A 14,616-nucleotide genomic window follows, 5' to 3' on the forward strand; every position below is an offset into this window, starting at 1 on the left:
CTCTAATTAAAGCTGCTGCCCCCCACCCCAGAGCATGCGTAAAGACACCTTTAGTGCTGAATGCCCTCCCTAAAGCTGGGAATGTCCCATCCTCTCTGTAGTTTAGAGTTGGCTCTCCAGTAGAGACTTACTAGATTCCATAGCACAGATCATAAACAAGTCCTTTCCCCCCTTTTCCCATTTATATATATGCCATTTGAATTGGATAATAAAGTAGTCTCTAAATGCTATTAAGATATTGATTCAATCAAATGCTGACTGGTTTGAAGTCCAGTGATAGTGGGTTAACTAAACCATCTTGAAGCCCAGATGGGAATGATCTAGTCTCTTTGGAACTACTAGCTCAAATCCCTGTAGGATCAGTTTATCCTTTGGGTCTCAGAGGTAAACAGACTGGGCCTGCTGTATTTTTCTTTTGGAGGAGGGTACTCTCTCTTCTGCTGTAGGCAAAAGTTTTCATGACTTTTTCTGGGCCAGAATTTCCCACCCTTCTTGTTGTACTGAGTTACTGTTCTCCATCCTAGAGGGGATGTGAGATGTGCTTTATAATCCATTTTGGTTTTTGGTGCTGCCTATAACTAACTTACTATTACATTATCAGCAGGTCTGATAGGCAGAGTTTTAGGGTCAGCATTGCCAAATAAGGGGTTTTTTCATTGTGTTTCATGGCAGTTTAATGACTAATTAATCTTTTACAAGGTTTCTGAGGTATGGAAAGGGGATTAAACACCACTAATCTGAACATATTGTTCTTATTATAACCTGATTAGCACTAATTCTGCTGTGGGAAAGCTGGGAGTTGGGTGTCCAGCTGATGTGGGAACCATTTCCCCAGTTGTTACTGGGTGTTCCAATTAGCTTCATTTTTTTATGAACAGTTTCATCACTTTGCTCTAAGACATTCTTAATGCCTTGAATATTTAACATCATGAGGCACTTTTCCAGACTCTTCTGCACTCTCACTGTGTTTAACCTTTTGGTGGGTTCTCGTTTCCCTATGCCATCATTTTGGCTTGCACCAGGCAGGCCTGGTAGGAATGAAGATTCCCCACTTCATAGGGATTCAGAATTCTTACTCTGCTTTCAGCAGTAATTGGACCTGTTTGTTATACTTCAGCTGGACAAGGAAGAGAGCACATGGAGCTGCTTCATAGCTCTATGAAAGGGGAAATCTAGCATCCCAATAATGTCACTGTGGAATAATGCAGAAGAGAAGCGGTTCTCATGCCTGTCTCTGATGTGGCTCCTTGAGAGGCAGTTTTGTAAACAAACACTGAGGCCCGTGTAATTTGAAAGTTTTCTTCCTGGTTCAGGTTTTCCTGATTATTTTGAACCGGGTTGATTATGTATGAATTAGTTCCTGCAAATGACAATAGCCACCACATGTAATCTCAGTTAAACAGCAAAGCTTGTGTGACCCCTTCCCCTGCCATGCTCTCCAGTTAGAGATCTGAACCTAGTAATGGGGTGTCCTCAAATTCAACCCACTCTGACAGCTGCTTTACAGCAAAGGGCTTAACCCTCAGGATTCCAGAGATTCTTTTATTGCTTTCACTAATCCATGTGGCCCTCCCAGCCCATCCTGTCCTCCTGTTCAACTTGCAGGAAACCAAGTGCTTCTCACAGGCCTCTCTTGTCTTGGGGGGAGCTACAGCAAACTGATTAGTGCAAATGTAACGCTTTCTTTATCTCCTTCTGAGCTCCTGTTGAGAACAACCTTGTTTTATGTGTTCTGTTCTTTCCAGAGTGCATTTCTGAGCCTTATAAATAATAAGGGCCTGAAACTTTATATTTTGATGAACCTGACTCTTGTCTGCTGCATCTGTTTGTACAGGTGGGAGAGGAGGCCCGGATTGGAGTGAAGTCTACATGCCCTTGTAATTTCACTCTACACTATGAAGTGGCATCGCGAGGTAACATTGTCCTTTCAGGGCTGCAGCCTAGTAACATCACCCAGCAAAGGAGCAAAAGAGCCACCTTTGATAAGAGCATCCATGTCACTCATGTCCCAGGAACAGGTTAGTAGCTAGCAACAGAAGTGGTAACTGTTCTCATCTGGTGAGGGTCACCTCCTTGATTGGAACAAACCTTCTTGCTGAAGTTTTGAGATGTTCCTTGATGTATCTGATACCCTTCTGTAAGGGCACAGAGTCCTTGCAGGGAAGGAGTAACTATTTTATGAAAACTTTGATTTTTCTAAAGTTCTCTTCCAAATGATATATCTTCTCCTCCCCAGCATTTTTTTAGAGTTTGGGAAGCCCTGGGCTTGATGGCCATTGAGGTGGCATGGTGGGGGATGCCGATTCTGATATCATTTAGGAATATGGGGAAAATGCTGGGTCTGGTTGAGTGTGAGTGTAAGTGGGGAAGAAGATGTGGGTTGTTCTGCTAATGTGTACAGGCTGAGGAGGGAAAGGAGGTGAGTCTTATTGTGCAGGGTTGAGGGGATCACGTGGGAACTTGTTCCATGTCCACAGGCTGAAGGAAAGATGCTGGGTCTGATAGTTTGTGTGTGGGTGGGGATGGAGAATGGGCGTCTTGATAACTGTATGGTGTAGAAGGCAGATAGGAGGAGAAGATGTTGAGCTTGGAAGCACTGCCAGAAGACTGGGTGGGGAGTGGGCTACTGGGCCTGGTAGACTTTTGGGATAGGGTAGGGGGAGACTGATTTTGACAAGTGACTTTGTTCTTTGTATAATTTGTCTTCTAGCACCTACCACCCCCCCTACAGCAGAGGTTGAAGTCTGCATGACCTTCCTCCATTTCTCAGTAGCTCATAACATGGCTCCTCTGGGCCGTCTACTGGTATATTACGTCAGGGAAAATGGAGAAGGGGTCACAGACAGTCTTCAGTTTGCTGTCAAGTCCTCCTTTGAAAACCAGGTATCGGCAACACTGCCAGTGCAGAGGAGCAGTTGGCCTCCCTTATTTCTCTTTGTGGTTTTACACTCTAAACATTATGCCAGGTGATGGGTTTGTTTCTTTTGCAACTATCCAGGTTTCGGTGGCACTTTCAACAAATGAGACCAGGCCTGGTGATGTCGTGCACATCAAAGTTAAAGCTGTGACAGGAAGCTGTGTCTGCATTGCAACCGTGGATAAGAGCGTCTACCTTCTTAAGACAGGTTTTCAGCTGACCTCTACTCAGGTGAGAGGAGGTGCAAGGTACCAGTGTCTCCTTTCTCCCTGTAGCATAATCACCTGCCCTCTGCCTGAAGAGGGATCTGCAGAGAAACATCTTTGGCTTTGGGGAAGGGACAGCAATATCTGCCTTCTCTGCATAGGTTTTCCAGGAGCTTGCAGAGTATGATGTGTCAGATGCCTTTGGGACTCCCAAGGAGGAAGGGCACTTCTGGTGGCCAGGCATGTCTTCACGCAGGCGCCGTCGCTCCTCTGTCTTCCCCTGGCATTGGGATATCACCAAAGATGCCCGCTTTGCATTTACGGTGAGAAGGACTCTTGGCCCAGTCTAGCTTCTCTGTCAAGTGTCCGTGTGATGCATTCACATTGCTAAACAACCACTGTTTTAACACCTTAGTCCAGATTCTCAGAAAATGCAGTGCGTTCTGTTAGGGCCATAAGTGTCGCAACGAAGCTGTAAGTCCTGAGCTTTTTGAAAAGTCAGGTCCCTGAGAAGTTTAGCAATTCAGTGCTGTGTCCATGCTTAGGGGAAGTTTGAAGATGCTTTTAATACAGCCGTTTAAGAGGAGTTTGCTCATGAGAACCACTAATCTGCATGAAATCTGTTGGGTCCTACTGACTTGAGGTGATAGTATAATGCCTCTCCTTGTTGACGCTGACAAGAAGTTTGCATGCCTCTTGCTGTAATGAAATGAGACACTTAAAAAAAAAAAAAGCCTTACTGTTCTACTTTACCTGCTAAGGAACAAGAAGAGACCAAAGTAAGTTTGGATTAATACTACCTGCATCTGGACAGGGAACAGGAGCAGAATGTGAGATCTTGATGTAAACTACTCAAGAGATCATACAAATTTTACACGCTGCTTCACTGCTGGATGTACTATGCATACAAAGTCAGCGTTCTCTGCTCTACGAGGTGTCTGAAATTCATTCAGCTTTTATTCCCAAGTGGTCAGTGAGAAATTTGACTTTTTCTTGGAGTTTTGTGGGACTTATGTTTCACATGTGAGGAAGAGGTTTGTCTCATCATTATGATAGTCTAGGAACTGATTTCCCAAAATAGAAGGTTCTGCAAAAAGAGTGCTATTCTCCCTTGAGTACTTTAAACAAATGTACTCTAACCCTAGTCGGCACCAAGGGGAAGGCTAGAACTCGAATTGACTAAAAGAATCCAAACCAGCTCTCCCAAAAATCAGGCAAGTGCCCAACAAATTTTTCTGTTACTGGGTGAGGCCATGAAGGCTTAGTCTGCAATGGTCTTCAAGGGAAAAGCAAAAAGGGTGGAAATGGATTTGAACATGGGGCTTTCCCTGGAGCCTTGAATAGCTATGGAAAAAAATATGAGTTTACTCTATTAGAACAGCCCTTGAAAATCCTTTCAACTTGCTCCCCTGGTCCCTTTGCTGGCAGCTGTTAGCTCCATCTGTTTGGAGGTCAGTTACATTCTCTTCTAATCTCTGTTGGTATTATTACTTAAGGTTAGCAAATTTAAATAATTCTGTTAACTGGGTTTTCTTTAATTATTAAACCAGAACAAATTTAGAAAACTAACATTTCTTTTGTCTTTGTTGACTGTGTACAGTTTTCTCAGCTTTGACTCTGAAAACAAACTAGTCAGCTTCTCTTGAGTCTTGTTCTCATGCACTGGCCTATTGTTACTATGTGTGGCTTGCCAGCATTGCAATTTTTTAATAAAGTAACATTAATTCCTTAGATTTATTTATTTTTTTTACCAATTAACACAATTCCATTAGCTTCATGTTTTCTCCTCTTTTTTTTGCACCAAATGTGATATACCTAGACCTCTTTAACAGCTACATTTTCTAAGTTACCTTGTTCCTTTCTTCTCCTGCTGCTCTAGGAGAGGCCACTTACTCTGTCCTTTTCTGGTTTCCTGTCTCTTTGTCCTCAACGTTATGCTGATACATAATCTGATCTCTTGCCTACGTCTCTTTTTTTTTAATTCCTTAGTTCTGTCTATGCTATGCTTCTCACTGCCCTCTTGGTTTACTGCTGCCTTTAACTCTTTCTGTTTACTTGGGTGTGTGCCTCTTTCGGGTTGCTCACCCTCTGCATCCTTGTGCCCCATTTACCAATGTCTTTTCTCCTTTCCCCCACCAATTCTTCCCACGTTCCTTCTGAAATCCATTTCTGCAGGAATCCTTCCTCCTCCCATTTTCTCTGTGATGTTGTTCTTTCTCTCCAGGGTGTAAGTTCTTGAGGCAGGGCCCAGGGCCTTGGTGAGAAATCACTATGAATGTGTGTAGCAGTATGTGGATGATATCTAATAATTATTAAATGTGAATCTAAATTATAACAAAGTACGTATATCCTTTGGTGCACGAACAGAGGTGTGGGAGATGCCTCAGGCCACAACATCAGGATCACACTTGTATGTGTCATAAATATAAATGCAATGAAGTAGCCAGAGCTGGCAGAAATTTTTCTTGTCCCTTAATATCTTTTTAAAATTATTATTGTAAGAATGTTTAAAGCTGCAATTTTTTCTGGAGTCCCTAAAGAAATTGGATACCTTATTCAAGGTAAGTGTCTGCTGGTAATTGCCGCGATGGGAGAGAGAGAGCACATGCCAGTAACTTTTTTTTAAGGAAAGATAAACTTGAGTTAGAACCAGCGATCTAACTTTCTAGGAATAGTATGGGATTTTTTAAAACCTATTTCTGCTTAACTGTCCACCTGCAATTACCTGAAAATTATGAACATGCCCACTTGTGTTAAATGTTAGGAAAAGGAATTTCCCAAACAGTCCCAGAATTAACCGCAGAGTTCCCGCTTCTAAAATGCTCAAATATTTTTTATGTTGCCAACTATTTTTTCCATAGAACTTAAGCAATCCCGTAAGGTTCAAACAAGTTTTTCCTCTATAAATGCTTTGAAGCTGAGGCCATCAGGAAAGTCCTCATGGGAACATGCTGAATGATTATTGTTGGGGTCTTTTTTGTCTAGGAAACAGGTTTGGTTGTAATGACTGACTTGGTCAGTTTAAACCACAGACAGAATGGAGGCATGTACACGGATGAGGCTGTGCCAGCCTTTCAGCCCCACACTGGAACACTGGTAGCTACCATGCATTCTAAGATTGTACCAAGGTAATCTTTTGGTTGTTAAGATCTTGCACGTTGTACTCCACATCGACTACAATCTGTCTCACAGGTCTGCTTTATCCGGAAATTGTTTAGCTTAGCTAAGACAAAAGAAGTTTGGTGGTTGCCTGCAAAGACCTATCCAAACTAAGGAACAGGATAACACAGTGGCAGACTAGGATCAGCAGAGACAAGCCCAGAGTAGTGCACCTTGTAGGACCTGCACACATTGACTGGCTCTACATCATTGCTTCTCTACATCATGAGAGCTGGCTTTCATTCTGAACTATGTGGCACAGGCAGGCAGTGGCTCAGTACGGAATAGGTAGTTAAAGCAAATTGAATGACAGACTGCATGAAGAAGAGATTTGAGAATGATACCAAAATGATGGTAGTGCTACAGGTGCACACAGAGGCTGTGCGCTGCTCCCTCTTACCCAAACCAGGGTCAGAAATTATACAGTGAAAGATAATAGAAACAATCTGAGGTATCAAGGAAGGAAAGTGGGGTGCGTGGGGCAGAGAAGAGAGACAAGGACAATTCCATATGAAAGGAGAACTGATTCAAGGAGACATAGGAGAGAAATACAGAATTGACTGCTATGGAGGAGGTCAGTGCAAGAGTGCCTGGCTTCCTCTTTTGCCTCCTATAGGAAAAAGTGGGCATTTGGTGTCATCAAAAGATAAATTTTGTATCTCTTATTGCCTTGCTTGCTGACTACAAGAACTATACAGTTTAATCTGAGAAGTAATTTTCATGGGGTTTAGTCATACATTCATACTGTTTTGATGAGACCATTCTTATACTTGCCTGTGTGTGTAAATAAATTAAATAAATTATTCCATGTCAGCAATAGCATTCTTTTCTATTATTTTTGGTATAATCCTCTGTCTTGTTGAAGCAAATTATTGCTGATGATTTACTTCTTGTCTTAATAGGTCAGAGAAGAAAAAAAGAACATTCTTCCCTGAAACATGGATTTGGCACTGCCTCAACATCAGGTATTTGTGGCAAGCTTTTTGGGCTATTTGCAGGGAGGCCCTTTGGAGATTTTAGTTCACCGGCATAATTGTGTCCCTGGCTCACAAATTCCTTTAAAACCAATTAGTGGTTGCATCCACATCTTCCGAATTTTAACTTATTTCCCCTTTATCCGTTATTATGAGAAGTTACTTGCATTAAACAACAGTCTTCGCTGCTTTAGAGTTTACCTTGTCTGGAAGATTATTCTGTTGCAGTAGAGGAGTCTCACTGCAAGGAAGAAGCAGGCAGTGATCATGGGCTGCTAAGGTTTTGCTCCCGCAGTGTTAGTGGAGACAGCTGACTTGCAGATGCAGCTGGAATTTAATCTCTACTGCATTCTAGCATTTAACACTTGAAATTCTTTGTAAAGCATGTCTCTGTGGACTGTGCTTGTGGTTTGCTGACTAAAAACAGTGCCGCACTTGTCAGGTATGGTCTTTGAGCTGATGGAAGCCTGCAGAGCACTTTGCTGGTGCCGTAGAGAGCTGCCTGGTTGAATACTCCTCAGTAAAAAGTTACCGCAGTTGCTACAGGGACATAATGCGAATGAGGGAAGAGATGTTCTGTTTACGTCATTGCTTGTGGGGCCAGAGGTTTCCTTGAGATGAGCACTCTCCTGGGATGCAGACAACACTCAGGATGCCTGAAGTAGTGTGAAACATCCTTCAAAGTATGTGAGCCACAAAGAGCCTCAGTAACAGCGGGACCAAGGAATGTGTATGATGCCTCATTCAGGAAAATATCTTTGCATATCTACCAGGATGTAAAGGTCATTTTTAAGGCTTCTGAGGCTTAGTGTACAGATTGATTGCTGTGTGATCACTGTGACAAGACACTGGCAGGAGAGCAGTGCCTCCAAAATCCTTGTGTAATATAGCCGTGCACTGATGAACACTCTACTTTGATTTGGTATGTCAGCTCAACATTGTACAGAGCCCCTCCCTTCATTTTCCATTTTGTTCAGGGGCTTACCAGATTTACCATCCAATAAATCAGATTCTGTTCCAGGCATAATGAGTGACACAGAAATGAATAAATAGATGACTAATTCCTCCCAGAGGCAGCACATCCTGGGATAGGAAATTTGAGGCAGGTTTTAAAAGGCTTCTCCAGGTTTGCAAGTAAACTTCATTTCCAGTAAATGGTTATAAATTAAATTTGACAGGAATTTGCAGCAAGTGTATTCAAATCTGTTCAATTGAGCATGAAATATGCTTTGTAGAAATACACCAAGAATTCCAGAAGTGCCTGTTTGCCCCAGCCGTTAATTATGAGTTTGTGGAATCAAAGTTGCAGATGGCATTTTCTTCACTTTGTTTCACTATAAATAACTGAGCTAAACGTTGCCTGATTTCCACTCTTTTGAACAGGAAGATTTTTTTTTCGTTTTACCGTTTATAATTACAATATACAATCCTTAAAAAAGAATCAAAAGCCTAATGTCAACTTCCCAAACCGATTTTAAAAATTCCTAGAGCCTGGCTGAAATGTGTAATGGCTGGAAATGTGTGTGTACCTTGGCCCCCCGCCCAGAAGAGTAAGTGCCCTCATGTGTGAAAATAATATGTTAATGCTGGTTATGGGCTGAAATCCCAGTGGAAAGAACATCAGCTGCAACAAATTGTCCGGTTAAATGGACTGGAATTGTGCCAGCCGTGGGGCTGGGATGCCCTTCTCCATGGCTGCAGTTTGTTGCAGGTACCAGCTTTTCCGCTCTTATTATAGTTGCAAACTTAAGCATAAAGAAACTGATGAGTTTGAGAGAGGTTAAAATAACATGGAGTTTGCTGAGCCAACTGCCTTTCACAGGAAGGTCCCTCTGCTGAAGGGCTCTCTGCAGGATGGAGTATGTAGAGACAGGCTGAGCTTAGCACACAGCATCACCACGGCCATCCTGAGCTCTATGTTTTCTTGAACCATGAGTGTTTCCCTGTTGGGATTTCATCGAAATGTCATTTGTGGAAATAGCCAAAGGGATCTGAGCAGCACGTCTAGCTTCTGTCCTGTCAACCATCTGCAGTTTTTTTCATTGTTCAGTGTTCTTAACTCTCTTGTATACCTGTATTCCAGTGTGAAGTGCAGTATATATGAATATGAGTATAGCATTTATCTTGCTTATCTGGCTGGGTAGAATTACCAGGTAGGTTTTCAGTTAAGTAGTTATGTTGTTTAATACATTGACAGAATTGCAACAGTTATTTGAACAGATCCGTAATATGTAAAGGAAGAACGTTTCACCCTTCTCCTATGCATTCTGGCAGCTGCTTCTCTCAGGAGATAATCCCTCATTCTTTGTTCCAGTGCTTCTGTGAGCTTGGCTCCTCCTCAGTGAAGGTCAATGCAGGAGGTTCAGCTATGAGCCTCAGAGCTTGGAGACCTCTTCTGATTTGCGGCATTTATTGTTGTTTCTTCTTCAACATCAGTTGCATGGCTTTAACAGATAGAAAGTAATCAGGAATCTGCCCAGAGCCTCTCCTCCAGTTCCAGACATGATACCCATGCATCATCTGGGTTTTTTTCAACACATAATGTTTGGGTGTTTTAAATAAATGTACTTTAAACCCTGAAGTTAATTCAAAGTCCCGTTTAGCTTTCAGTTCTGGCAGTCCTACAATGCATGATACTTTGCCTAATTCATTAACTGTGATGTTAACACATCATCAGTGTAACTCTTTATATGGATTATATAAAACATATTCATCGGAATCCTAAAGCATGAATTTCCTAGGTAGAATAGGAGTGTGCTTAACTCTTTGAACTTAAGACTTTTCTAGGTACCCCCTGAATTCATGGTACCATGATCTGTGAGGGCAGCATGCTATTATGTGGACACTACCTCTGTTTACTCTAGTCTTGTTTGCTCTTCCTTCTTGCCTGCCAAGGTGTTGTTCTTTTTAAAAGACTCTAGAATTCGCAGGCATGTGCATCAGGCTCTGGGATAGGAATAAGAGCTCCGAAGAAAGCATTCTTCAGGGTCTGCTCCTAACTGTACCAGTCATGCTGCCAGCTGAGCCATGAAATAGCTTTGGTTCTTGCTGTAGAGAAGACTGTTTGTCCTCTTAGATAGGGCCAAAATTCTTTTGGGGGAGGAAGATAGTGAAGGATGTAGCACAGCGTTGAATCCTGAGTTTCACAAAGCATGAAGAATATTGGGCGACAGAATTATAGTAGGCACATTGTGATACACCCAGGAGAGCTGGCTGAAAGACAAGTTGTCCAGTTTGCAAGCTTTCAGTATTTCTTGCATTTGGTTTGAACCTTCCTGGAGTAAAACCAGAGTTTTCTGTAAACTATAATTCCAAAAAAAAGTTCCTGAAAAGTAATATGCTCTCCAGGGCAGGGAACAGCTGACAGAACATTTCTAACCAGCTCTCGTTCAGGCAAAGTCTCCTATGTGGCAGTATGTATAACAGAAGTAACAAATTCCAACAGATTACTGTACTTTTATTTCACTGATTGTTTGATAAATCATAGTTCAGTCCTGAACTAGAGTTTCTCTTTCTTTTTCTTAATACAGACCTTTGCCTCTAAGGAAAGTGATTCTGTTGCCAAAGAACAAATGCCTTTAAAACTTTTAATCCAGGAAAGATTTAAACGTGAGATGCTGTGTTACTCTATGCTAGCCAATAGCTGCTTGTCTACTCCTTGCTCATGCATCTGAGTTACTGCAGAGGTTTCCAAAACAGCAGATATCTAGCAAGAAAAAGATCCAGTCTTGCAGCCTTTGGTGTTCTGGCATGCAAAGAAGACATCCTGAGTCACATATTGATACTATGTTGTAAGCTAGGATCTGGAGGAATTTCCCAAAGCGGTTAGCTGCAGAAGCTTTTTGGCTCGGTTCAAATACGTCTTGTTGATCTGACTAGCCCATTACTCCTTATTCTTGTTGGCAGTGACACCTCAGGAGAAGCGCAGCTACATGTGGAAGTGCCTGACTCAATAACTACATGGATAACAGAGGCCGTGGGCCTGTCTGAGGACAAGGGGCTAGGCCTAGCCAATCAAACAGAACTGAAAACATTCAAATCTTTCTTCATTGATTTCACCTTGCCCTATCGTGTCATTCGTGGGGAGCAGACCAAAATCCCGCTTACAGTCTACAATTACCTGGCTGTCTGTGTAGAGGTAACAGCCTTTTAACCTATTCCAGAAACACTGAACTTTCTTCCATGATCAAGGAATGTAACCTAGCTGTGATGTTTGCAAAGAAGTGTTAGGTAAGGTGCTGAGAAAGTAAAATGACAAGAGTAGCATAAATACTGAGAGAGAGAGAGAGAGAGAGAGAGATTTATTCGTTTGTACTGGTAGTGAAAGTGGATGCTTTATTATTTTGTTAATTTTGAAAAATTATTTGAGAGACGATGAAGAAATTCCCACTGAAGAATGGCGAAGTAGCTCTGTTCTTAGTTGGACTATCACTGTGTCATTTACTGTTGAGACAGACATCTGTTAAAGATGAATACTGGAAAAGTTTTCCCTCTTTTTCAAGCATACACTCCTCTTACCTTCTATACTTTTCTTACAGTCATTGGGTTTATTTGTGTATCTATTTCATGAAGTTGTTGCTTTGACTAATTTGTGATCAACATATGCTAGGTGCATATTGGACACTCAGGAATCTTTGAGTTCTATGTTGTGTGCCATTATTATTGATGAGGTTTGCATCTAATGGCTTGAAACACTTGTTTTTACAGGTTCATGTGAAGATCTCTGTTCCAAAAGGCATAAAGTTTGTTGGACATCCAGGTAAACATCATCTGACAAGAAAGAAGTGTGTAGCCCCTGGAGAGGCCAAACCCACCTCCATAGTCTTGTCCTTCAGTGAGCTTGGGTTAAGCAACATCACAGGTAGGTAGTGGTCATAGACTTACAGAAAGGTAGGGCTAGAAGGGACCTCAGGAGGTAGTCTAATCCAGCTTCCTTCTCCAAGCAGGATCATGCTTATCCAAAGCATACTCTACAAGTGTTTGCCTAACCTGTTTCTAACACACACATAAGCAATGCATTGCTCTTCCTGTGACTGGAGGAGATCCCCTCCCAAGGTTACAACTGCCCAAATTATTCAGTGTGAATACTTTTTTTCTGCAGGTTTAGCCTTCCTTCTCCTGTTTTTTAGCTGCCCCATGGATCTGTAAATTGCTCTGTTCATCAAAATTATCTGAAGTGTTGTACAAGCAAGCTGCAGGCTATTCACTTCAGTTCACTATTAGTTATGTGTAAAGTGTTGCCACCTGTTGCATGGGACTGTTGCTGTTCTCTTATTTTAAAATAACAGAATAATGCCTAATCCCAAATCCTGTACACCTTCTTAGGAAAATAATAATTGGTTCTAAATTTCATGAATTGGGATTAGCAAAGACTTTCCTCAGTCCTCAATGACTGATCAAATACTTATAGGCAAGAATAATATGGCCCTGTGGGAAAAGAACAAAAAACAAACAAACAACTTTTAATCAAAAACACCTGATGTAGTAGGGCTGGGGTGGTGCCAGTTAAGGCACATGGTTGACAGCCCAGAGGTTGCAAGTTTAAGGCCACAGCAGAAGCTCTCATGGTGCAGCCCTGTGAATCTGTGAATTTTGCTAAATACCTTGTCATAAGGACGTGAAAAAGGAAAGGAAGGACGTGATGTAGTCGCCTGCATCTGCTTGGGAAGAGCAATTCTAAAGTGAAATGTTCTTCCAGCTACCGGGAGACACCACTGCATTTACATCTCTGCTCTTTCTCTTCCTTTCCTTAGCAAAAGCCTTTGCTTATGGTGGAACAAATTGTTGTCAACAAGGGCTACAAACCTCAAAGAATGGCAAGCACATAGAGGACAGTTCCATGGATACAAGGACCCCAGTCGGGGTAGATTATGTTCGTAGCAGTGTAATAATTGAGGTAAGAAGATGATTTTTTTCATGTTTCATAAGAAGGCCCAGGTGCCACTGTGCAGTGCAATGAAACTTTGATATGGTTTAAGTCAAATCTAACATGATCATAGAATCGTAGGGAACTACAGAGCGCCTTAACAAAGCCAGGTCACCGAACCACATGATGACAGATTAAATTTATTTAAGACCTCAGAGTGTAATTGATTAAATTGTTCCTTTGCAGTTACCTGTTATTAATATTTGTATTATTAATTTATATTATAGTCATGTATAAAGCCCCAATTAAGGTCAAGGTCCCTTTGTGTTAGGTTTTGTATATAAAGTAAGAGTGTCGACAGATGAACAATTATACCATTTTGAGGGGGGATTTACCATGATTCATTGAAGCCACTGTAACTATTTTGTTTGTCTGCTTCTATCCCACAGTAAATGGAAGTTAAACTGGGGCATCTTACCTCTGAATGAACTAGGGTAAGATTACCACAGTTTAGCTTCATTTACTAAAGATTAGGAGCAGATGGATGAAACCATTACTATGGAACAGTTGATGCACACTCATGAGTAGTAAGTCCCTCCACCTCCAACTTTAGATATTATAATTGTTTGTCGGTCCATCCCCTAAGAGGCTGTCCCTGCCTCATGCATTTTACAACAGACAACGAGTGGGGGGAGGAAGGATTATTGTCCATATTACACTGATCGAGATTAAGGTGCAGAGACCGGAAGCAATTTGGCAAAGACCAAGGAAGGATCTTGGCAGATCCGAGGACTGTAGCCTGATCTTCTGCATTCCCCAAAAAACTATTCTTGCTCTTCTGTCCATATCAAATTTAATTAATCATTTTGATTCCTGGTAGCCTGGTGTAGCAGGGGCCCTGTGTGTCTCTCAGCTCTCTGATCCTGACTTATCTAAATATATAGTGTATCATTGTAAATGTTGCCACCTTGTTCAGTTGTTTCTCTAATATTGCTGTAACATAACACCAGTCCTAGTAAAGATTCAGAAGGAACCCCTGGAATAGCTTCCTTTTGGATATATGGTACTGTACTGATTCCTACTCTTTGTTTTTTGACCCCTTCAAAGACTTTCTAATGCATAATTAAACATAATTTCTTATCTGTTATTTACCATCAGTTCTCTTAGGTACAAGTTAGGGACACTAATAGTCTCATTTGTCTCATGTTCATACTATAGGAAACGTGTATTTTTTTTACAATGTGCTTTAAATATGTCATTGTAAACATCATAAATGTGATTAAGCAAATTCCAGTCATCCTATAATCATATGCAAACACTCCTCAGCTCCTAGCTCCAGCTCTGAAACTGCAGGTAGCCTTCTGTACACCATATAAATCTTAAGTGGAACATGCACTAACACAGAGGTTCTGCTTTGGCCTGATGCACTACGGAGGCTGATACTTCTTAAGTACCACTGGGGAGAAAGAGTGGTGGAAATTAACAAGGCATTCC

At 41.6% G+C, this 14,616-nt stretch overlaps 1 protein-coding gene across 1 annotated transcript in view; it reads left to right on the forward strand.

The window, feature by feature from the left end:
• Window positions 1-14,616, forward strand: part of CPAMD8 (C3 and PZP like, alpha-2-macroglobulin domain containing 8) — a 65,463-nt gene that overhangs the window by 13,089 nt on the left and 37,758 nt on the right. The window contains exons 15-23 of the mRNA XM_025210315.1: window positions 1,835-2,018; window positions 2,711-2,883; window positions 2,999-3,148; window positions 3,285-3,446; window positions 6,109-6,251; window positions 7,185-7,247; window positions 11,163-11,394; window positions 11,964-12,117; window positions 13,010-13,152. Of these exons, the coding sequence (XP_025066100.1) occupies window positions 1,835-2,018; window positions 2,711-2,883; window positions 2,999-3,148; window positions 3,285-3,446; window positions 6,109-6,251; window positions 7,185-7,247; window positions 11,163-11,394; window positions 11,964-12,117; window positions 13,010-13,152 (1,404 nt within the window). The remainder of the gene's footprint in view (window positions 1-1,834; window positions 2,019-2,710; window positions 2,884-2,998; window positions 3,149-3,284; window positions 3,447-6,108; window positions 6,252-7,184; window positions 7,248-11,162; window positions 11,395-11,963; window positions 12,118-13,009; window positions 13,153-14,616) is intronic.

Source organism: Alligator sinensis, unplaced genomic scaffold (assembly GCF_000455745.1).
Source record: "Alligator sinensis unplaced genomic scaffold, ASM45574v1 scaffold1354_1, whole genome shotgun sequence".
Classification (NCBI taxonomy): Eukaryota; Metazoa; Chordata; order Crocodylia; family Alligatoridae; genus Alligator; species Alligator sinensis.